The following is a 23,889-nucleotide window of genomic DNA, read 5'->3' as shown; positions in this document are numbered from 1 at the left end:
GAGTGAATTCTCCTGAACCCCTCAAGCTTTACTTTTTAAAAACCCATCTGTTTTTTCAGAACAACATGAAGAGGCTAAAACTCATTTGGAAATCAAATTGCTTTGAGCCCTGAGCACCAAGGCCAATTTTATCTCCTCAAACATATACTTTCCCAGTACCAACCAGCCAGCTGATACTTTCCTACATTCAAAGGAGGCAATTTTCTCCAATTTTCCAGTCTCTCTAGTTCTGTGTCCCGAGACACAGAGGGTCTCTGACAACAAGTGGCAAGATTCAAGGAGGGTGACCAGAAAAAAAGTCTACATTGGGCACAGCCATCTTTTACACACAGGCAGTCAGGGACCAGCCTGGGCTGCACGAAACCCTGTCTTGAACAAACAAAGAATTAAAAGATGACCAGGTAGGAAGTGGACTCCATGTAAAAAACTCACTACCTTCATTTTGGAATTAACATTTATCTGAACCAGGCTTAGAAAGGGACTATTTGCCAAATTGATAGCCTGTGGGGATGGTACGGGAAATTCACATGGGTGAGTTTTCCATCAGCCCACATTAGGGAGCTGATTTATTTTCTCTGTGTGTGTTCAAAGTTTTGGGTAGCATTAAAAGATCAGTTTTGGAAATATGTGTTAAGGCTTTATTTGTAAGGTATATAGGAAATCTGAGAGGGCTCTGCACTTAGGAGCGGTCAGAACACCAAGAGCAAGAGTGCAGGTGGAAGAAGGCAGGACCAAGCCGGGGCCTGGGACTTGATCATGGAGAGCATTAGGAAGAAAGACCACCAGCAAGAGGCCTGAGGTACAGGGAGCTACCTACAAGGCAGGGGCCTACACCAGAGGACAGCATGGCTGGTCCATAACCAGCATAAAGGATGGCCGAAAGAAGTCCTTCTCTGGGGGCCAATCACTCTGGAGTACACTGCTGTCAGGAAGATGAAGGATCTAAGAAATAATCCTGAGGAGTGACATTGGCATTCACTAGCTAGGTGGTCCTCTGTGACCTTGACAAGAGGAGGGTCAGGAGCCTGGGGTAGACCTGGGGTAGATGCCTAATCAGAGTTGGCTCCAAGGCAAGGGAAGCAGAGTGTGAAAACTATCATAGTAGACAGATGTCCCAAACAGGATTAGTGAGTCTGTAGGAAGCAAATGGTTCAATGGTGTGAGGTGCTTACTGGCAGGTAAATGCTTACCAGACACCCAGAGGATGATGCTGAAGAGGTGGGGAGAGAGAAGGGGGAATCAAAAAGAAGAGGAGGGGGCTTAAATTACCTCCCGGCATAGGTGAGGGGCTCAGCACATCTCTAGGCAGCTTCTTATTTAATCAGAACCAGCTCCTAGCACAAGCTGCTTACAGCAGGGGAGTTGGGCCCAGAGGAAGGGTTTTCTGCAAGCATGCAACCTGCACCTCCTTTACATAGCTTACTTCTCCCTTACCCCCAACCCTCCTCTCCCTTCCTTTTCCTTTCCCTTCCACAGTTACATCCCCCTTCCTGCCCTGGTCTCTTCATTTAGACTGTTAGTTTAGGATTAGACTGTCAGAAACCATGGCAACATAACCAAAAAAAGTGCACATCTCTACTCTTTGGCCCCTCTTGGAATCTTTCTATACCCCACAAGTCCCCCAGTGAGCTTTGAACTCCAGAGTTGGGTCTGGTGCCCCTTATTTCTAACCTTCCATGTATTCCTGGAACCTACTTTTGCCTTGCTATTTAAATTTGTTTTACTTTCTCATCCCTGGGAATTGTATCTTAGCTTGCATTTGGTTCTTCTGATAACAGTCTGGCACAGGCTGATGTTTTAGATTTCTCAGAGGCCTGTTCTCTCTTATCTAACAAACCCTAGCCATCCATTTAAGACATTCATGGTCTCTGAAACGGCTTCCCATGGAGAATGAGAAAGTGGATCCCGTCTCTCTGCATCTACTGAGTTAGGATCAATGTTTCTTGACAGAATGCATCTTTGAGTTCCCAAGGAAACTGTTTTATTCTCAAGATCTGACATTGAACATTGCCTGAGCCCCCAGACCTGCATAAACACTAGGTCAAAACAAAAATGTATGCATGTATGTGTATGTACACACACACACACACACACACACACACACACACACACACACACACACTGATACAATACAAAGGACAAAAACCTGGGTGTCAGGTGGGTAGCCAGCCCACTGTGCTGCAGCCCAGCTCTGCCGTGTCAGGCTCTCAGGAAATCTGTTGATCTCTGAAACTCTGGGTTATAAAAGCAAGGATTGGGCCTGGGCCTGGTGCACTGGAAAGGCTTACCAACTTGAGGGATCACTTTCAAGAGCAGTAAACACAATGCAAAGGGTATCCATGGATGGGCACAGGAAGAGAGATACAGCCTGCCCTGCCAGTGAGGAGGGAGGAGGCTCATGGGATTTCAGACCCCTTATCCTGGGTGTCAAGAGTCAGGAATAGTCTGCCATTTGCATACTGTTCTGTTTTGTTTTGTTGTTTAAGGAAAAAGGTCTCCCAAACTAGAAAATGAGGAAGGATCCAGGTTAGACATACTTCTCAGCATCTGCACAGACCCCTGTATTTGTCAGTGACCTAGCTCAGTCAGTTCTTGGTCACAGCTAAGTTCCCTGGTGAGTGAAAGTGAGCTGAAGGCAGAGAAGATGAGGACCATAGAGAAGGCAGGCTCCACAGAGGCACCGGGGCTCTGTTGCTTAGCAACCTGCTCAGAAAAGTAATGGCTCCAGGAGGAAGGCACCACATGGAGGATAATGGAGGATGGGTCCTCAGCAGACCCATTTCTCACAAAGCTGAGGCCGGCTGCGCTGATGCCTGTGAGGCAGCCTGTAGAGTAAGGAGTGGCTATCTTGGGTCACATGTTTTTATGATAATGCTTTGATAATCATATCCACAGATCAGAGCCTCTGAAGAGCTTCACCTACACAAAGGTGATGGAGAGGAGGTGGGAGTGGGAAGAGCTCCCAGGCTCTCTAAGAACTGTGGACTTACCACTTATCCACTTTGCCTCTGGGTCATGGATTTTGAAGTCTTCACTGAAAAGATCCTCCACAGTCACCTTCTTCTTCTGAGACAGACTGGTATCTTCCGCTGGAGAAAGAAAAGACAGAGGGTTAAACAACTGCAGAAGTGAACGTGTGTCTCAAGGCTAGTGTGGATGATTAAGAGAAGAGATATGCTTGTCCATAATTAAGCTCAATGGTTTCATGAAGACAAGCAGGCTGCTGGGCATTCAAAGATATAGGAAACATCCTTTAGATATTTAGGTCCCATTTGTGTCACCTGTCTCTGGCTATCTTGAGTTAAGAGTTCATTCTTGTTCAGATCAGTGAACATCCCCAAATATCTGTATGCAGACTCCCAGGCCAATACTCCCCCATCTTAACTGAAAACACCTGGGAGAAGCTTAGGTTGTCGTTGAACTAGTATCTATCCCAAGAGGACATGCTCAGTTAATGGTCTCTCTTGACAAGGTTTGAAAATCTGCCAGCTTTTATCCTATTTACAGAGTTCACAGAATCCTGGATTTTGGCTCTCCCTCATAAGAGGCCATCTCCATTAGAGCCACAAAATCCATTTATCTGCTTCTGAAAGATGCTCAAGGTTCTCCAGGAGGCCTGAGTGAACACATGGAATACCTGAGACTAGACTGTCCAAGCTACCTCTCTTGTTTTGTGTGAATACGAGATCGTACCTTAAATAGAAGTACCAAATGCTCTGTCTACCTGGAATGCTTGCTTCCTCCCCTGTCCTCTTAACTGGAAAATGCCAAATTCACTAGATCTCTTTAAAGACTTGGATTTTCACTTCATCAGCTATGATGGGGTGAGCTCAGCTAATCAGCTGTGTGTGTATTCTGTATGAGGTGGCATTGATTTTTGTGGTGTTTTTCCCCCCCAGGGGTGCTGAGGATTGAACCTAAGGCCTTATGCCTGACAACCAAGCCATCTGCCTCAGATTATTGTCTCCTGCATCTGGTATTTGGTTGTTAAGTTTGTGTCTCTTGCCAATTTCTGGCTATTGAGCCATCTTGGAGCCATCATTGTGCCCATTCTCTGTAGCTCCATTTGCCTGTCTTAATTTTATATTTCCAAATGTATAGTGTGTCTAACCAAAGCAAGGAACCCTGTGGGAATTGCATATGGAGCAAAGAGTGATCTCAGATCAAAGCCTCCAGCACTTTTAGTGTCTCAGCTTTTAGATTCTAGTGATCACCTTGCGACCCTGCCTTCTGGCTTCTCTGATGTTACATATTACAGACATCACTGGAGAAGCCTTATGTTCCTGTGTGGACCACACAGACCTGCTTATCAACTCTCTTTCCCCTGATATAAAACAAGGGGCCCTACTTTAACTGGACCATTTCTGAAATGCATTAAAACTTGTGGATGAGCTTGTCTCCTGAATACTAAGTGGGATTACTATGAGTAAAATTCTTGAAAATTGCAAAGAGATACAATTAAAGATGCCCCTTATCATGAGACAGGATCAGTGATCGAAAATGAAGCAATCCAGGTTCCAAACACAACATCTTAAAAGAAGCCAAGCCTTCCCTCTCACGACTTTCTGTCTGCCACTGAAGTATCCACAGAAAAGGACAGCGGGACATATACATATCCAAGGACATTCACTTTTTATATAAAATAAGTAAGCTTAAAACCTCTTATTTGTTTTAAACATTTTAAAATAAAAATACAAAAGATGTGTAGAATATCGGTTTGTGGTAGAAATACCCTACGTGTGAATGTATGTGTATGTGAGTGCATATGTGAGTGTGTGAGTATATGTGAGTGTGAGTGTATGTGTGAGCTTATAAGTGTTATGTGAATGTATGTGTATATGAGTATGTGAGAGTATATGTATGTGTGTGTGTGTGTGTGAGTGTGTGAGAGTGTGAGTGTATGTGTGTCTGAGCTTAAAAGTGGTGTGTGTATGTGTGTGTGTGTGTGTGTATGTGTGTGTGTGTAGGTAGAGAGAGAGAGAGATTTAGGCAGGAAACTTGACTTTGTGCACAAGCAGCCCTGCCTTCTGTAGTTGTTCGCTGTGATGTCTTTGGGCCCTAGTGTGGCTAGTATACAATCCACTCATTTATAGTTCGATTCATTCCTATGACTTCTGAGGTGATGGTAGACACGATCATCTGATTTATGTGTCCACAGGCATGGTGAGCCCAACCATGGAGCTCACGGAGTCATGGGAGCTAAAGTTAAACAAGCAACCAGAACACAACAGTAACAGTGCAATAGTCTCAAGATTGCCAGGTTATCCCCATGGGTAGCAGGAATAAGATGGAAGAAGGAATTCTGGGAAGACTTTCCTAAGGTAGAAACAGTTTAGCTCAGATACAAGCAATAAAAGAACATGCATGCTAGGAAGGGTTACAAGCAAGAACTGCCAGTGGCTTTGGTGTTCTGAGGACACAGTTTATTGGCAAAGAGACAGCCTGTGCAGGAAACAGCTCGAGATGAAGGCAGATGGATTCTCCCATTATTCTTAGATACTCTGTAAGACGATGCTCCCTGGTGGGTTTGCTTTTCAAATCTGGTGCAAGAGTCCGTTGTACAATCCAAGAATGAGTGAGTCTTTACATCAGAAATTACAACAATTATGTCATTTAACACCACCCATCTCTTGTCCTTCATGCTCCAGCTTCTGAAGCTCTACCTGGGCCCTCAGGCAGCCTCCACAGCTCTTGCGGGTGTCTTTCTTTGAGCACATCTGCCCGATTCCTTCAGTCCTGTCTCTCTGATTTAGTTGTTTTTCAGTGTGCCTGATGGCCTCTCACACAGCTTTCAGACACATTAAGACTAAGGTCTTAAATGAAAATCAAGTATATTTTTATCTCTAAAATTCCTGATTGGCTTTTCTGAGATGAGATTCTCCCCTGTCTTCTTTAATCACAGCTATAGTTCTTTTAAAACCTAAAATGCAGCTTCCCATTTTCCCTCTTGATTGAATTGCTTGGGCCTCGGTCTCCCCTTGTGTTAAGCTGGCGTTCTACTACGTCCAGAGCCAGCATCTGTCCTGGGTGTTGAAGAATCCTGGAGGCGTGGCTTTAGAAATGACACTGATGGTTTGGACAGCATCTTTCATAGTGGCCCCAGATTTAGGAGAGGCTACTCCCCAGCCTCAAGCCTCTCCTAGATGCTGATATTCTCGCCCTCTGTTATGTATGTTTGGGTTCTGTGGGTTTCTGCCTGGTCCTTCCTTCAAGGTTAGCGTTCCATTCCAGGTGTGTGTGAAACTCGTGTTGCTGCTTCTGAGGCATGTACCAGAGTGTGTTCCTCTACAGCTTTCCCATGGCTATGGCCAACATGGGGAAGCCTACATGCTTATCTTCCCTCTTAAACTAGTAGTCATCTCCCAGCTGGGGACAAAAGAGGTAAACAGAGCTTTGACACTTAGGATTCCTCCCTAAGGGAAGTCAGGGCTCATTGAAAAGTAATTTTCTCTTAGCCCTTTAGCTTGATACTGGACAAGTGCATGATTCTTCCAATCAACTTGCTGTATTGGTTAACAGGTCTCCTGTGGTCTGCAGTGATACAGACATGAGGGTCAGTATTCAAGTGAGTTTCTCAGCCCCACTCTTTTTTCTAAGAGGTTTCTTGGACATTGATATTAAAGAGGATAATGGTTGGGAACATCTTTAGTATGGATTTTAAAACTTGAAATAGTTCTCATCACCCTAGGACATGCTAAGATCGCAGGTACTCTAAGGTGTCTCAGGCCCTCCTGGCCATTTTGGGTAGAGACAGTCTTCCCTAGATGTTTCTTTCAGACTGGATAGTAATGGCTACACCATCTTTTCTACCAACAGTTAGCACTGAACCCATCACTATCTTTGAGGGTTTATTCTGTATGAGCTTGAATTATTGTCCTTTTTCTACTTAAGAGAGGGGCAGTGACTTCATGGTCTCAGGGCCCTCACACATTATCGATGCCCAGCCAATCTCTAATGCTTAATGATTTATCAAAGGCTTTATATGTTTGGTGGTGCTCAATAACAAGATGAATTGGAGGTGTTTCCCAGTTAACTAACCTAGATATAAGTTGTTACCCAAGACTGCTCTCGATCCAAGTGTGGTTCTCCATGTTCCTACACATGTCTTCAAAGCCACCTGTGAAAACCTGAAGCTTTTTATTGAAACACTTGTATAAAGCCTTCAGTTTTCTTATACATAGCCATAAAACAAGAAATTCTCATTTATTGTTCATATAGCTTCTGAATTCAATCCATCAAAAGTATCCAACCCCTCTTCAGACCCTTCATTCCATTTCTCTATATATTTAAAATAAATAAAATCTTTAAAATCTATGTATAAACCTTTGTCCTTTAATGAGTTGCATCTACTAAGTCTGAAGACTTCATCTTGTCACACATACACACAGGTTAAATGTGTGTATGCGTTCACTATTCCTCTCTTTATTGAAATGCATAATAATTAGAATAAATGGCTTTATTTAAACATAAAATTAAATCCACATGTCAGTTAACCTCAGCCAAGGCTCTGCTTAATGGGTTTAGTCCTGTGACTGTGAAATCATCACTGTGAGTTCAAAGCCCTTCCTCTGCCCTTAACAGAAACTTAAAGCCATCAAAAGGCACCTCTTCACATGCTTGTCTATAGTACAGCACACAGCTATGTATAGCATCCCTACTGTGTGTGTGTGTGTGTGTGTGTGTGTATAGTGTAAATGTCCTTGTATGCCCAAGGTTGCAAAGGCCAGATGCTGATGCCAGATGTCTTTATTTTTTAATATAATTTATTTTTCTTTTATGTTCACTCAGCAGTTAAGATTCTTGCTAAGGATCTGAGTGTGGCTCCCAGCACCCAAGTTACATGGCTCACAACCACCTGTAACTCTACCTTCAGGGAATCTGATACCTTTGTCTGGCTTCTGTGGCCACCTGCTCATATGAACAGTATCCAAAGCACACACATATAATTTGAAAAAAAAAATAATAGGCAAGATTTAAAAATAGAAATAGGAATTCTCAATGGCCTGGAGTTCACAGATTAGGCCAGGCTTTCTCGCCAGCAAGCTCCTCCTGTGTTCACCTCCCGAGTTCCAGGATTGCAAGCAGATGCCACACTACCTAACCTTTCTGTGTGGGATCTGGGGCCCTAAGTCAAGGTCACAGGATAAAGTGTCTATCCCTTGTTATTAGGGTGGGGATCAGTGATTGAAGGTCAGAAGGCAGACTTTGTTAGTGCCTAAGGCTATCAAAGACACACATATGCAATTGTTTTTATGGAATTGTGTACCATTCATGATTTATTGGTTGAGGTCATAAACATTGAGCTGACTATATTTGAAGACAAAGCCAGAAGAAGAGCTTTCTTTTGATATATGCTCCTGAACCTCAACACACACACACACACACACACACACACACACACACACACACACACACACAGAGTGAGAGAGAGAGAGAGAGAGAGAGAGAGAGAGAGAGAGAGAGAGAATGACATGAAGACACAGCAAAAAGCTGCCATCAGTTGCTGCAATTTGTTACAGTAATCTGACCCAATCAACAAGACTATAGCTATTTCCAAATTTCTGTTGACCAGCACACAAAAGTACAGCATTTAAAGGTAGATACTGGGTGGTGTTCTCTTCCTAGCTTGCTTTTACACCCAGTTAGCATATCCCTTATAAGCACTGTCTACTCTTCTGGTCTTGTAGAAAGAACCCAACAGAACTACAAAAAACAAAACAAACAAACAAAAATGGTTTGCTTAAGGATCCAGGTTCAAGTAATAAGAAGTTAATTGTAGCTCTTGGTATATCTGAGGAAATCAGACTATATTAGACTTGAGTGCTTGACAGTAAATTGTTTAGTGACAGACTGTAGCTTTCTTCTTTATGGCTGCAGTCATACTTCTAGAGTCTTCAAAGGAAATGTGAAAGTATAACTTCATCTGTTGTGTTATTAATATTGCCTACTTAATAAGCAATCCTGTTGCCATGGCATTGGAGACTTTGATAAAGAGATTTGAAATATTTCCATAGCTGAAAGAAAGCCTGGGAAGCAGGGTAGAGGTGGTGGAGTGTGTACCCATGGTGGAGTGTGTACCCATGGTGGAGTGTGTAGCCATGGTGAAGTGTGTGTCTATGGTGGAGTATGTACCCATGCTGTGGTGGTTTGTAAATGCTTGGCCCAGAGAGTGGCACTATTAGGAGGTGTGGCCTTATTGGAGTAGGTGTGGGCATGGGCTTTACCACCCTTGTCCTAGCTGCCAGGAAGTCAGTGTTCCACTTTTTGCCTTCAAACAAGATGTAGAACTCTCAGTTCCTCCTGCACCATGTCTACCTGGATGCTGCCATACTCCCATGATGATAATGGACTGAACCTCTGAACCTGTAAGCCAGCCCCAGTTAAATGTTGCCCTTATAAGAGTTGCCTTGGTCATCATGTCTGTTCATAGCAGTAAAACCTAACTAAGACAGTGCCCATGCTGGAGTGGACCTACAGACATGAATTTCCCAAGAGGCAAAGGATACATTGAAGACAGATGGACACAGAATGTATATATAAAACCATGTTTACATATTGTTATAAAATAAAGGAATAAAGACCTTAACTAATGTCACTGAGCAAAGAAAAGGAAGGTAACTGATTTTCATGATGATGGTCGGTGAGCATTGGGCAGTAACATAACATGAAGAGCGGTATGAGTGAAGCCTAAAGCCAGAAACAGAGAAAAACAGTCTGGGAGCTGGATTTTATGATAGATAGGAGAAAAGGATTATCATGGTGAGTTTTGTTAATTGATTACTTTCTTACTATTATATATACATATATATATATATACATATTATATTATATATACATATATTATATACATATATATTATATATACATATATATACATATTTCTGTTGGCAACAGTAAGTGTTAATAAAGTCATTTGATGGTTACTCTTGATTGTCACCCTGATAGAATTTAGAATCACCATGGAAACAAGCCTCTGAAAATGTCTGGGAGTTTCTAGATTAGGTTAATTAGTTCTTCATGTGGGTATCAGTACCAGGGGCTGTGGTCCTGGCCTGATTATAAAGGATACTGTGAGCCCCAGTGTTCATCTCTCTCTGATTCCTGACCAGCTGCCTCATGCTTCTGTCCCATGCCTTCCCAACCACGCCTTTCTCAAGTTGCTTTTGTCATGTGTTCTGTAGCAGCAACAAGAGAAGTAAATACTACAGGTGGTCATAGCTTGTATTCTCACCTAAATGTAAGGCCTCAGCCAACGTGTGTCTAACTGATCCATTAACACCAAATGAGCCAACTGAACCTTCCTAAGGACAATGCATGCAGCAGCATGACCCAGGTATGCAGGGCTCCTGACAGAGAAGGGCTGGGTGGTCAGCTCTTCCTCAGGAGTAACAAGGGTAGACTCACTAGCTCCAGAATTCTGTGCCATACAGTGTGCTCCACATGTACCCAGAGAGGACCCTTGGCTCTAGAAGCATCATTTGTTCTACTGAGAGTACAATTTAATTCAGAATTTTGCTGGCTCTGTTGATTATTCTCCATTTAATTGCCATCTCTGTTAACTTAATTCAGATTGTACATGAAACTAATATCTATTGAGTACATATCAGGGGAAACAAAAATGAAAAGTCAGCACTGGAAACACTTGTCTTTTCCTCTCAAATTTAGAAAAAAAATATTACATTAAGCTGAACATATTTCTATTTTTTTTTTGTTCAATGGCAAAGATGAACAAGAACCAAACATCCCAGCCAAAATGAGTGCTCTAAAGGCCAAGGAAGAAGCCCAGGGCTTTATTTCTGTGGCAGTGATGGGAAGAGTGGAGTGGGAGGGCATGTGCAGTTGGGCTCATCTCTCCGCCTGATTGTACAGTTCTCTCCAGTTATGACTTCTTCCAAGCTTGCAAAGTAGACATGGGCATCCATGTCACCTTGAAATAGGCATTCTCCTGGGAGCATACCAAAGTACCATAGCCTAGCGCTGCTGCTGCTGGTGGTGGTAGGGGTAGAACACTATTTTCTCACAATATTGGGGCAGAGGCTGTCTCACTGGACTGCATTAGCCAACAGGGTTGCATCCTTAGAGCTCTGAAGAAACATCTGCTCTGGTCTTCAGCTTCCTACCAGAGGTTCTGGACCCAATGAAGCATCATGCCTACCCTTGCATCCTGAGGACATGGGTATCTCCTTTTCTGTCTCTGTCAACTCTGTTTGTCCATGTGCTTAGAATCCGTGAACTACCCCAGCGTAACCCTATCTTGGGAGGTTTAAACGTGAAGATCTTTGTGAAGACGGTCCACCACATACACCCTTTCAGGGTCTTCCATTTGCAACTAGCTAAGACTTTAGGAGTTTCTCTGCATGTATAGTAATCTACTGAATTGAGAAGGATATGAGAAATCTGGGCGTGTTGTCTGCAGACATTGTTTAGAGGCTAAGAGTACTTGGTGTTCAAGTACTAGAAGTACTTGGTGGCTCACAATCACCTGTAACTTCAACTCCAGGGGAATCTGATGCCCTCTCCCTATTTCTGCAGGTTCTGCATGCACATGGTATATACACATGGACTCAGGCACACACATATCCATAAATATATTTAAAGAAAAAGAACCTGTCTATATATGATGAGTTAACAAACCTAGTGATTTTTATAGGTTTTCTTCAGAGAGTCCCAGTGCTCATGGGTGTGAATCCATGATATGAGAAATTTCAAGCACAGAAGCAACAGCTGATGAGTTCAGTGGGATTTAAGGCAATGGTTCCATTTCTAAAGAAGGCAGTGCCCATTCCAGCCTGAGCCTCCTCTGGTCCCTGACCTGCCTGGCTCACTGTAGCCCATTGCTCTTCAGTTCTCTGACCCTGAACCTAGACTCCTGAATACTTGCCTTGGTGACTGTGCACTAAACCAGCACTCAGTATATCAGCCAGTGCCTTGGAGAGCATTGTCCTGGATGTGTATCACATTAGTTTATAATTTTCCAATATCCTTTCTTGGTGACAGGCTCCAGAGAAAACAGGGAACACAATAGCTAGATTTACTCCTCTGGGGTTGTGTGTCTTTAAAATAAGAGTCTAATGAAGCAAGGCCTGAAAAGCCTTTACAAATAAACACACATTGTATTTGTCTTTGCTCGTGGTCTTAATGCACACATGAATAACAAGAGTGTGTTGTCATCTTTAAGGAAAATGGGCCTTTAGTGCAAGGGTTCCATAAATAAGCAAGCTCTACCAGACAATATATTTAGAGTTAACGAGGGGAAGTCAAAGATGCTCCAATGACCCACTGCTCAGTCAGTCAGTCTGCAACTCACAATAAGGTGAGTAGCTGCATAAACCAACCCTTCCACTGGAACTCCTCCAGGTCTGTTTCAACTGCAAGAATCATTTGAATGCACCATTCAGACTTAGGGCTCGTACATCACAGTCCTTGTGTAGATCAAATCTAGGGCTTTCCCTTGTATAGTCGACATGGAGGGCTACCTCCCGTGAAGCCCGAGTCTTCTCTTCTCAATCCATAGACCCATATTCCCAGGAACTACCACAGCCATAATTTCTAGAAGACACAGGTTCATGAAATGATCTGCTTCCTGTCTAGCCCTAGGGACATTTCTTCAGTGACAGGGAAGGTAAGTGTCCCTCCTCAGTTCCCTGTGTGGTCACATAACATGTGAAGCTGCTCTAGCTCCTCAGTCAATGAGCTGAGGGTGACGGTAGACATGGGTGGAGACAAGCTGGCTGTGGCTGACCATAGCCACCAAAACAGACAAGGACTTGCTTTGTGTAGCAACACAGATACCTTCGAATCAGACAACCTTAGTACCTATTCTGGTACTGTATACATACATATATTTGTTGATGGATCTCTGTAATGGCAGATTCTTGGGGGACCAGGATGATTAAAGGCTTTCTCTGAGGCCTTGATATATGGATAAGGAATATAGTTCCTTCTGTAAAATCAGGAATATGGTTGGCAGAACAAGTAATGGCCAAGGGCTGGGGTCATGAGAGAGCTGCATCACTGGATCCTGGAAAACCAATTCTTCCCCACTGAAGGGCTGTGGTTATGTGTGTCAAGGCTGCTGAGTGTCCTGTCTGCGATGCACTTGGAATGAATGCCCTGTGTCCCCATTGTACATCATTGTTTGATTAGCCTCCTGCTGACTGTCCAATTGGGTGATACTGTTGACTCATTCCATTTCTTTTGAAATCTATATATAATATGCTGTAAGTACAGCATCTTAATAAACTTGTTTGGCTTAAGGTGGAGTGAGTACAAGACCTCCTAATCCTAAACTCTAGTATCTTCTTTTTGATCCTCTGGTCCTCTCCCTCAGTAACCTGTTATTGAAGAACTACCTGCTAGTCCAGGTTAGCAGATGGTCCTGAAAGGACAACATAAACCCCATTTGTCTTCATTTAAGGACCAGGCCTAATTTAGAAAAAAAGGCCATAGACATCACCTCCAGGAATAGACCATAAATCCAAGAAACCATGCCATAAGGTATCACTTCCAGGAACAGACCAGAAAATCCAGAACAAAATCATAAAACACCCTCCCAAAGAACAGCATGGAGATAACCACAAGAATGGGAAAATATCATATCCCAGGATGGATCATCTGTTCTGGGCAGTCTTATCTCATCCTACAGTTAAATGTTCATGACTTAGGAATGCAAACCACTGACCACCTGGCACAACCCAGTCAGAAACTGACCCCTGTGACCTCCCCAACACCCACCAATGAAATTTTAGATTACCTAACCCATTCTCTAAATATAGAAAAATTAACATAGTAGTCAATTAAAATTATACTAAGGTCAGTGCTTTGGCCCCTGCCAGTCACATTAGAGATTACCCAATTCCTCTAAAGAGTTCTACCTGGCTCTCTATAAGAAGTTCTATGTGCCTCTGTCTGGGATCACCATTTTGAAGAATGGTTGACATCCAGATGCTAGATGTTTCTACAGAATAAACACTTTGTCTTTGCATATTATCTAAGTCTTGGGTCAGACCCTTACAGTCCACAGACATTCAGATATACCCAAGGTGTGTTCATGTTTACCCTTCTCTTTCCTCCCCAGGGACAGGATGCCATAAAGAATTTGTCAGCTTCTAGAAATGGTTGTGATGGAGACCTCTGTAGAGACAGTGGGAGGAATCAGCATCCAATCCCAAAACTCAGGCCTGGTGTCCATGTCTCCCCCTCCCTGTTACAACAGCCTCCCTTCATCAGTCTTTACACCAGACTGACCATTCACTACGGCCCTCCTTGTTTTCCAAGCCAGCCTATCACCAAGTGCCATGCATGCTAGTAATGTTCCCAGTGGCCTCCTGGGCTTCCTCCTATCTCCAGCGGGTCCATCATTTCTCAGTGGTAAAGTTCAGAATGTAATTTCTTAGCCAAGTGAGTTGGTCCCAGGCACTGCATTTAAATAAAATTGTGGAGACATTCCAACACAAGCAATCTGCACATCATGTTTATGCTACCAAATACTAGTTGATCTTCACTCCTGGAAACTTGAGCACAGCCTGGCCTTGAAGCCAGTCTTCATTCAGCGTGATCCTCAAAGTCAGTGGCTTTCTCCTTATATTTCTCTGAAGTATTTAATGTATTTAGTGCTTTTTACTGCCCAGCTCTGGTCAGAATTCCATTCAATGCAAAGTCTGGAACATTCTAATACAACATCCATCAGGCCTACAGACCCCTGGTGCAGTTAATTGTAATCAGTCTTGTCAGAATGCAGCAATGCAGCTGCTCTGGCTTGCACACACTAGGCATGTGTGACCTATTATAGATGAACAGTTATTGTAGTTAATAGCAGAAAACTAAAAAGGTAACTTTGAATCTATTATTCAGAAGAGAAATTTAGAAAAGAACATGGCCTAGCAAGGGAGAAATATATGACAACCAGAAAGGCCATGTTCCATTCAAGACCCCTCAGAGAGACATGGATAGTGAGTAATAGTAAGTTATCAGCCTGTACCACAGAGCAAGGTATCTTGTCTGTCAGAATCACCAAAAGAACCTTCCAGAACACCACAGCCCCAGAGCACACCCTCCTACCAGATCCTGCTTGCCAAATTGGAGCTGGGTTGTGAGCACTGGGAATGGTCACAAGCAAATGAGTCCAGAACTGAGTGTGAGCATGAAATTTTTCTAGACTCTGAGTTTCCAGAACACAAGGTCAGAATTCATGAGTGCTTAGAAAACACTCACTTTAGAAGTTTTCCTTATCAAGATGAAGGCAGTGCTGGGGTGGGACATGGGCAATGCCATAAGGCTGTGCCCAAGACTGTGTGCATATATCCTCAATGTATGGCCACTCTTATGAGGACTTTGCACTGTAACCTCCTTCCCTAGTGTGCCTGGGCTCAGCCCCACTATTGTCTCTGGGTTTCGTTTTGCTTACTGAAAGCAATGCTTGGGACATCTTCCTTTCTTACTTTTAGCTCAAAGGAAAACACACATAACTGCATTTTCTACATTTGCTTAGTGCTTAGCACAGCAGTTGCAACTCCTAATGGGACTGTTAAGGTTGGAAGGAGGGGAAAATTAGGTCTGTGGGTGCTTGGGAAGACGGGAAGACATTCTGCATCTGAGGGGATCTGGAGACACTCCAGGGCAGTACAGACATTCCAGGGCAGTACAGGCAGAGCACCTGATACAATTTTGATTGTCAAAACAAAAGCTTCTACTTTGCTCCATGAAAGGAAACACAGAAAGACCAAGCCAAGAGGGTACTGTAGCACAGCTCATTGGGTAAGCATTCAGCCTTTGTGGTCCTCTGAAGCCCAGGACACATAGTTCCCCAACAGCACAACCTGTAGAAAGAAACACCACCCATGGATGTCTCCAGAAGCAACAGGTAGACAAGGCCCAGCCATATACTTATTCCAATGGAAGAGTAAAAGAAGCTGCCCCTTTCAAAGCCTCCCTGGAATCCAGAGATTCACTCTAGGCACCAGCTGCCTTCTCCAGCCCCCTGCCCTGACAGCTGGTGTCATCATGATAGTGACTGTGTTATCTAGTGGGGTAGAGAGGGCAGCCATGGGGTTGTTTCTATGGAATGAAAGTGATTTCAAGTTCCATCAGGGTTAGCTGATAAGAAGGTTTCAGGAGCCATTTTTAAATTCTGGGGATATTGATTGCTCCATGGGGATACCATGGCCATGTTGCGACTAGCCGTCTCCACCCACCACATTCCACTCCTGAATAGTGCTCACAAGGATCCTTGATTCTGGGGCAGGTGGATTTCAGGCAGAAGAATCTCTGAAAACTATCACCCCATTCTAAGTCCCAAGGAAGTGTGACATGACCAGTGTGACATGACCATAGGACCAAACTGTAAAGGGTGGTAGTTTTTTTTTTTTTTTTTTTTTTTTTTTCAAATCACAGCTAAGGGAAAAGCCAAGAAAAGACAAACCCATGCTCCCTGGATTCAGGGGGAGCCCTAGTTCTCTTCTTGTAATTAAGCCTCTGCAGTCATCCACCCAGAAGCAGCACTCACAAAACAAGGGATCATATCACATGTTTTCTTTTAATAACCATCCATCATTTTTAATTGAGAGTTCTAACTCTTGGGGAAGTAGACTTGACCAAATGGGAGACAGGGGGAAACCCCTTTGCTCCCAGTGCCTGCTTTCAGTAAGCTTCCACAGCTCATTGTAATTTACTATGGTGGCCTGACTGAGAATGGACACACAGGCTGATGTGTGAACACATTGTCCCTGCTTGGTAGCTCTGTTTGAGAAGGCTTAGGAGGTGTGGCCTTGCTGGAGAGGTATGTTAGTAGGAGTGGGCTTTGAGATCTAAAAGACTCTTGTGATTTCTTCTTTGCTCCCTCTGCTTTGTGCTGTGGTTAGAAACGTGTACTTCTCAGCCTTCTTCTCTCCCACCGTGCCTGCTGCCTCTGCCCTGACATCATGAACACCAACCCTCTGCAATCATAAGCCAAAATAAACATTCTTCTATAAGTTGCCTTGGACATGGTGTTTTATCACTTCAAGAGGAAAGTAGCTAACTTTACCACCATAGAGTCTGTTTTGAATTCTTACAGCAATATGGGGGAGTCAAAACAATATTAAGAGCAAGCATTGAGACGGCATAGACCTAGTAGTTTTAAAAGACCATGAAATTACAGTTGTTAATATGCTGTGCTATGGGTATATCTGGAGACATGCAGACCAGTGGATTAGAACAGAGAGTTCTGAACTAAGTCCTCTCGGCCATAAAGGAGCTATCACTACATCATGGGGACAGGATATTCAACAAACACAGCTGATATAGCTGCAAGCTCACACACCAGGGAATGAAGTCAGTTTCTTACTTTACACAACTACACAAAGCATCTAAATATAGAAATTAAAACTGTTAAAATTCTCAGGACAACAGGAATAAACCTTTGTGATCTTAGACTAAAAACACTCCCTTAGTTATGACCCCTAACATATTAATAACCAAAGAGCAATTATATCTGCTTACTTTTCCACCTTGAAGTCTAACACATCTTTGCTCAGCTTATGGAGGCCTACAAGCTGCAGTGTGGCTCATCTCATGCCCCACTTCTGTCTCAGCCACCCACAGGTAATGCAGGGGAACACAGTGGGCACTGTTATGGATGTGGCTATGACTTTCTTACCTGAAAGAATTTTGCCTCTGGCCCTATCAGTATTTAACTCTGTCATTGTTACCTAATAAGTAATTTGCTTTTGGTGCATAGCCATCATGTGTTGCTTGAACATTTTCTTAATTCATCATTGTTGTAATACCCATGAATACCATGGGACATATTAAAGTATTTCTAATGCCAGTAACTTTAATTTCAAGATGAATAAATATCAGTAAATTTTGATCTATGCCATTTAAATCTAGTCAAACACTATATAACAATTTAAAGCATATAAGACAGATTTGTTTTCATTGAAAGCAGACTATCTCCTATAATAGTATAATGAAAATCAGAACCTGGTAAGAATAAACTGTCCAGTCAACAGCTATTTAGAAACCATCCCATAGTAAAACTTCTCATTTTAACATATTAGTAACTGGTTCTGAGAAGCATTCATACCTGGGGTCAACAAGATGACTGAGGTGACAATCAGAGAGCAGATGACAAGAATGACGAGCAGTGCAATGGCGATTCCTTTCCAGTTTCTCTGTGGAGGATTACTCCCCACCAGCTCCTGAAACAACCACAGGAAGAGAAAACCCAGTGAGCACCACAAGGAGACTGGCCAAATAAATCAATAGCTGCCATTTTATTCAGGACACGGGACCATGGCAGAAGCCTCTTCCAACTTTCAGACAGTCAAGAGTGAGCTCTTCTCCAGCTGCTCTTCCTACAGCACCCTCAGGACCTGCTCTGTCCCTCCTCAGGTCAGAAAGACTGTGTCTCTACAATGAATCTGACATTGTGCCATGTTTAGAAGAACACACTTCTCATAAAATACCCTCATGACACTCAGGGTGGCCTTGAGACTCCCTTTGTCAAAACCCCATGGTGTCTCCATGGAATCTCAGTCAAGTGTGATGAACATTGCCAGCCACAAGTCTTCTTCTCCCATTTTTTATGACCACACTGTTGACTTTGACCTGTAGCCACCCTGTATGAATATTTAGTAAAGCACATACTGAGCACCAACTTCTCTGTGTGCCACTTAGAGTGAGCCTGGGCTTTCTTCTTCAGCTCATGGGCACACTTGAACACTCCTCAAGTCTTGCTTCTCTGGCTTGCTCACCTATCTTGTTCTCTCACCATATTCCATGGAACAACATGTGTGCTATAGCAAGGGTAGAGAGTGGGAGGGATATCTGGAGATATCATGAAAGGATGTTAACGTATGAAGAAATCTAGGAACTCAACAGGCTTATGGAATAATGAGACTAAACTTGTAGTTTCCTTAGATTAGGGTTGCCATGTCATTTATGGCCCTCACTGGGATTCTCTGAGTAACAAGTGGGACATCATTAATATCTAATAACAAGTACTCCGTATAACTATTAAATACTAATTATCATTAATTCTATAGAAAAATCTATACAGAAACAAAGGACATAGGACTGTACTGTAGCTATACATGCTTTAATCTGAGAATATTTTATAGGGTCTGTCATTTCAGCTCATGTTAAACTAAGCCAAGATGCCGTAGGATAGAGATAGTCTCTAAAGTAGATAACAACACATAAACACATCTCCATTCACAACGGCATGTTCATTAAAAAGTATAAAATGGTTACAAATCAATATAACAGATAACAGTTGATTAGCTATATGCTTTTCCTGGCCCTGACATACCCACAATATGACTATCAAGTCATGGCTGTAACTGAAGAGAGTGGTAAGAGATCAGCTATTGCTTTACTATTTATCACCATAATGCTAAATAATAAAGCAGTAATATCTGATGCTCAACAATGAGTGAACTCAGAAGTGTGTGAAGAAAGGAAGGCGGTTCCATTATACTCTCAGTTCCAACTGGGGAAATTGGGGTTTTAACTTTTGCTGGGAAGATGGGGCAGGTTACAGTCTTCTGAACCCAGCATTTGTTAAGCTGCAGACACTTAGGAATGTTTCAGATACACACATATAACATGCTTGCTTCACATAGCTAAAGGAATGGCAGGTACTACACCCAGCAGAGGCGAGAGGAGATGAACTCCCAGTAGAGGAAGGCATCTCTGCAACAGAAGACTAAAGTATCTAGTGCTGTGACACAGGAGGTGGCAGGTGGCAGGGCTATAGCAGGAACTACATTGATGGCAGGGGTAGAGTTTGTTGGTCATGATGGGACAGCGGGTGGTTTCATGATTTTGTTGTTGTTGCTGAAAGCAGAGGGGTCAACCAGATGGCTCTCTCACCAGGGAAGTAGAAAGTGCATTCAACACTCTCCCTTATAGAAACCCATCTTTCAACCCCTGTAGCAGGCATTTTTTTAGAAGCATGCAGAAACTACAGGACTCTGGCTACCCAAATAGAAAAAGACCCAAGATTAGACAAGTAATAGTTTTAAATGTTTGCAGAAGATTCTCATATGTCAGCAGCTCTCTGGGCTGCCAGTGAGACAGCTCATCTTCCTGCAGGGTCAATCCTGACACAATCCAGCAGGCAATCTCTCCCACCCAGGCTGTCCCCTCCCAAGCACTTTGACTGTGTGTCTCATAGGTATTTTCATGTGGCTTTGTTTTGCTAGCTGTGAGTGTGAGTAGCTATGAATTACTAATGGAGGCTGGATCCAAGGCAATGACTCTAAGACACTTCAAGTAAACCACCAATTCAGGGAGACCTGTGTGTGTGCGTGTGTGTGTGTGTGTGTGTGTGTGTGTGTGTGTGCATGTGCAAGCGTGCATGAAAGAGAGAGAGAGAGAGAGAGAGAGAGAGAGAGAGAGAGAGAGAGAGAGAGAATATGAAGCCCTGTGTCCTCCACAAAACCCCTGCTGATCAATCAGACCTTCTTTATGTTAACTAGCCCAACTTTGGAAGACTGGCAATTCATTTCAGGGAAAGAAGAGAGACAGAGGTACTTCCAGGGATCAGCAGGCAGTGTTCTCAAGGGCCTCAATCCCTTGACTTCTCTCCACTGTCTTTTATCATGCTTGTTCTAGTTTTCTTTCTGTTGCTGTAATAAAACACTCTGACTAAATGCAACTTAAGAAAGAGTTTATTTGGCTTATACTTCCAGGTCCTAGTGTATGGTTGAGGAAAATTAGGACAGGAAATCAAGCAAGAACTTGAAGCAGAAACCATGGAGGGCCACTGATTTGGGCCTGCTCAGGTTAATGCTCAGCTGGCTTTCTTAGACAGTTCAGGACCACCTGCCTAGGGAATGTATTTGCCCACAGTAGACTGGGCCCTTCTACACCAGGTAACTTCTGAGACACTTTCTCATCCCCTTGAGCCAATATTACATTGGCAATCACTTGACTGAGACTTCTTCTCAGGTGAGTCTAGGCTCTGCCAAGTTGACAGTTAATACTGATTTTCCTAGCAGAGTCTCCAGGTTGTGGGGGGCGGGGGGTTGCCTGGCCTCCACTCACCCTTTCTCACATCTATTTAGAAACTTCTCAGTTCGACTGCTTCATTTAATGATTTCACATTACTGGCTGAGAGCATATCAACCCTCAAACTGCCAAGTCCCTCTCACCTGTCCCCAATCCTGCTCAGTAGCTCAGCAAATCAATTAATGAGAATAAGGAAGAGGGAGTCATTTTCCCCAGTAGGGGACATGCATTTGGTATTGGGTGTGGCTGGACATGGTGACCAGGTGAAGCATCAGAAGCTAAAGCCCCAGTAGTGTCCTCAGACAATGCCAGCCTTACAGATACCCTCCTTCTTCTTCCCCATCCAAATCTCAGTAGGAAGCTCAAGGGGGATTTCTTAAGCCATCCTCAGTAACTTTTGGAAGTTGGGTATTCGTTAATGATTCACTTTGTTTATTGATGGGCCGAATGTAGAATCAGAGCCTTAATGTGCAACGTGTTCACAGGGAAACGATAAAAATGATTAGAAGAAAGTCAACAACACAAGCCTGAGTGGAGACCTTTCATTACACGCCTCCGTTCTGTTGTCTGGATGTATTTTCTTCCTAATATTTATTCTCTGTGAAATGCTTGGACATAAATTTCTTTTATGGATCACAGACCATTTACTATAAGTGGAAGGTTGCAACAAATTATAAAATCAATGGTGCATCCATCTTGGGTAGAAAAATGGCCTTGGATCAGTGCATTTCCATATTTGGAGAACAAATGACCACAAGATGGTGAGAGCAAGTCTTAATCACATTCAGCAACTGACACATGTCCATCACTAATCGCCCGGGAGCCTATGGGATGGCCAGCCCCATTTCTCTTTTACTGGCTCATTGACTTCCTCTTTCTTATTGGTGGCTCCTAAGCTAATGCTAAAACACAACACAGATATTAACTAGATGCTGGAGAGATCTAGATGAGCAAGATCACATCTGGGTGATACTGGCCTCACACAGGTGACGAGAAGGCTACACACAGGCATATCTCCTAAGGGAACCTGGGGGACAAGCCTGGTCTTTTATTTGTAGAAATGCACAAGGAATTGGTATTATCTCTCGCAGTCATCCCTCTTCTCCCTTTCTCCTCTCTTTGGTTCTGCTCTTTCTCCACACATCTCCCACTCCTGCTCTGCACCCAGAAATCCATGTTATAACCAACTCCTCTATGTCTTCTGTAGCCATGGACACAAAAGCAACATGAACCTAGCAGTTTGAGAGTATAGGAATGGGCCAGAGAAGCCATGACACTTGGACATCCCAAGAACAATATTCCGCCATTTATGGATTGAGTGCCTCGGCAGGTCAGAGGGCAGAAACACAGTAATGACCTGTTGAGTGTAGACTGTGGCACAGGCCAGCAGTTCAGGACAAAGGGGGAGAAATTAGGAAATGGGAGAAAAAGAAAAACCAAAAGAAATGGGAACATCAGATCCAGGAGAGGACACCAAAGACAGAAAGTGTTTTAAAAGGAGTGTGGAGAGGAGTGGTGTCAGAAGAGGAGGGAGGAAAAAGAAAGTAGTCAAAAGAGGATTGAGAGAAGGGGTCAGCAGAGAAGGGGGAAGGGGAGAGGATCAGAAGAGGAGGAAAGGAAGAGGTGGGGGGCAGGAAAGAATTGAGGGAAAAGGCAGGTTTATAGTGGCCTTTTAATGGCAGCTATTTACATGGTGTGTCTTCACATAATTTCTATCTGAAACAAGGAAAAAGTCTACATGTCAAGTAGTCAAATTAAAACGATCTGGAAGCTGTATATGCCAGGATTATTTCTGAAGCTAAATTCAGACTAATCTTGCTCATTCTGCTCTCTCAGTCAAGCTGAAAAAAATAATTTTTTCTAAATGACCCAATGTCTTTGCTCAGCTTTAGCAAGTCTGAGGACACTCTTCTTGCTGCTGTGTGTAAAATGGCCTTTTAAGAATCCAACTCAGCTTAAGATATTTTAAGGAGATGGAGGCCTGAGTACTAACACAGCATGTCCAACATGAAAGGGAGAGTTGCTGTCTCTGCTCGGCCTCAGATGCTGTGGAGCTGATGAAAGGAACTTGCCAGAGACTAAAGTGGGGCAAACGGCGATTATTTTGTTAGAGGTTTGGACCTATAAGAAAAGGTCGCGGTAATTAGTGTACTTATCTGGATCAGGGTGGAACATAATTAATACTTTCATGTTTAGCCTCTTTGGATAATCTAGAGGGTTTTGGCCAAGAGAAATAACAATTACATATTCCCCAGGACAGAAGAGAACCAACTGAGAAATCCAGATATAAGATTTAAATAGTCTCACATATTTTTCAAAATAAGGCTATTGGAAGTGACATTAGAAGCTGTTCCTGGACGTCCATGTAGAACAAAGACTCATAGGTCTATAGCTGAACTGTGGTTCTTAGGCTATGGTTGGTCACACAAAATTTATTGATGCAAGTATTGGCATATTGGGGTTCTGATTCCTCAATGGGAAGTTTATATAACACCCTTCTTCCCGAGTCTCAGAGGTCATCAAAGAAGAAGGGACAAAAAGATTGGGAGAGCCAGAGCTGGTGAATGACTGTGAGGAGTTGTGTAAGCTGCACACAACATGGTAGCTGCACATACAAACTCAGGAGTTGTGACAGAAAGCTCACTCCTGTGGAATACTCACCCCAAAGTATGTGAGCAACACACATCATACTTGATACTTTAAAAAAAAAGAGGACAGATACACTTTTGTGTGTGTAGGAAGAGTTGGGGAAGAGAATGATTATGATTAAAATATATTGCAAGAAATTCTCATAAAATTAATATAAATTTTAACTAAAGAAAGAAAAACATAAGAAAGAACAAAGTGGATTAATTAGGGGAGGAGGAGTCTGAGGCTAGGAGTAAAGGGAGCGCA

The 23,889-nt window shown here is 43.1% G+C and overlaps 1 protein-coding gene across 5 annotated transcripts in view; it reads right to left on the bottom strand.

Annotated features, from left to right (window-relative positions):
- Nucleotides 1–23,889, bottom strand: part of Dpp6 (dipeptidyl peptidase like 6) — an 859,276-nt gene that overhangs the window by 292,233 nt on the left and 543,154 nt on the right. For all 5 annotated transcript variants that reach the window (XM_076913275.1, XM_034518902.2, XM_034518899.2 and 2 more), the window contains exons 2-3: nucleotides 18,065–18,179; nucleotides 2,991–3,089 (exon numbers count right to left, since the gene is read on the bottom strand). In XM_076913275.1, coding sequence (XP_076769390.1) covers nucleotides 2,991–3,089; nucleotides 18,065–18,179 — 214 coding nt within the window. The remainder of the gene's footprint in view (nucleotides 1–2,990; nucleotides 3,090–18,064; nucleotides 18,180–23,889) is intronic.

This window comes from Arvicanthis niloticus, chromosome 15 (genome assembly GCF_011762505.2).
Source record: "Arvicanthis niloticus isolate mArvNil1 chromosome 15, mArvNil1.pat.X, whole genome shotgun sequence".
NCBI classification, from domain to species: Eukaryota; Metazoa; Chordata; class Mammalia; order Rodentia; family Muridae; genus Arvicanthis; species Arvicanthis niloticus.
Note: the sequence above shows the minus strand (reverse complement) of the source record. Positions and strands in the feature narration are given on the sequence as shown.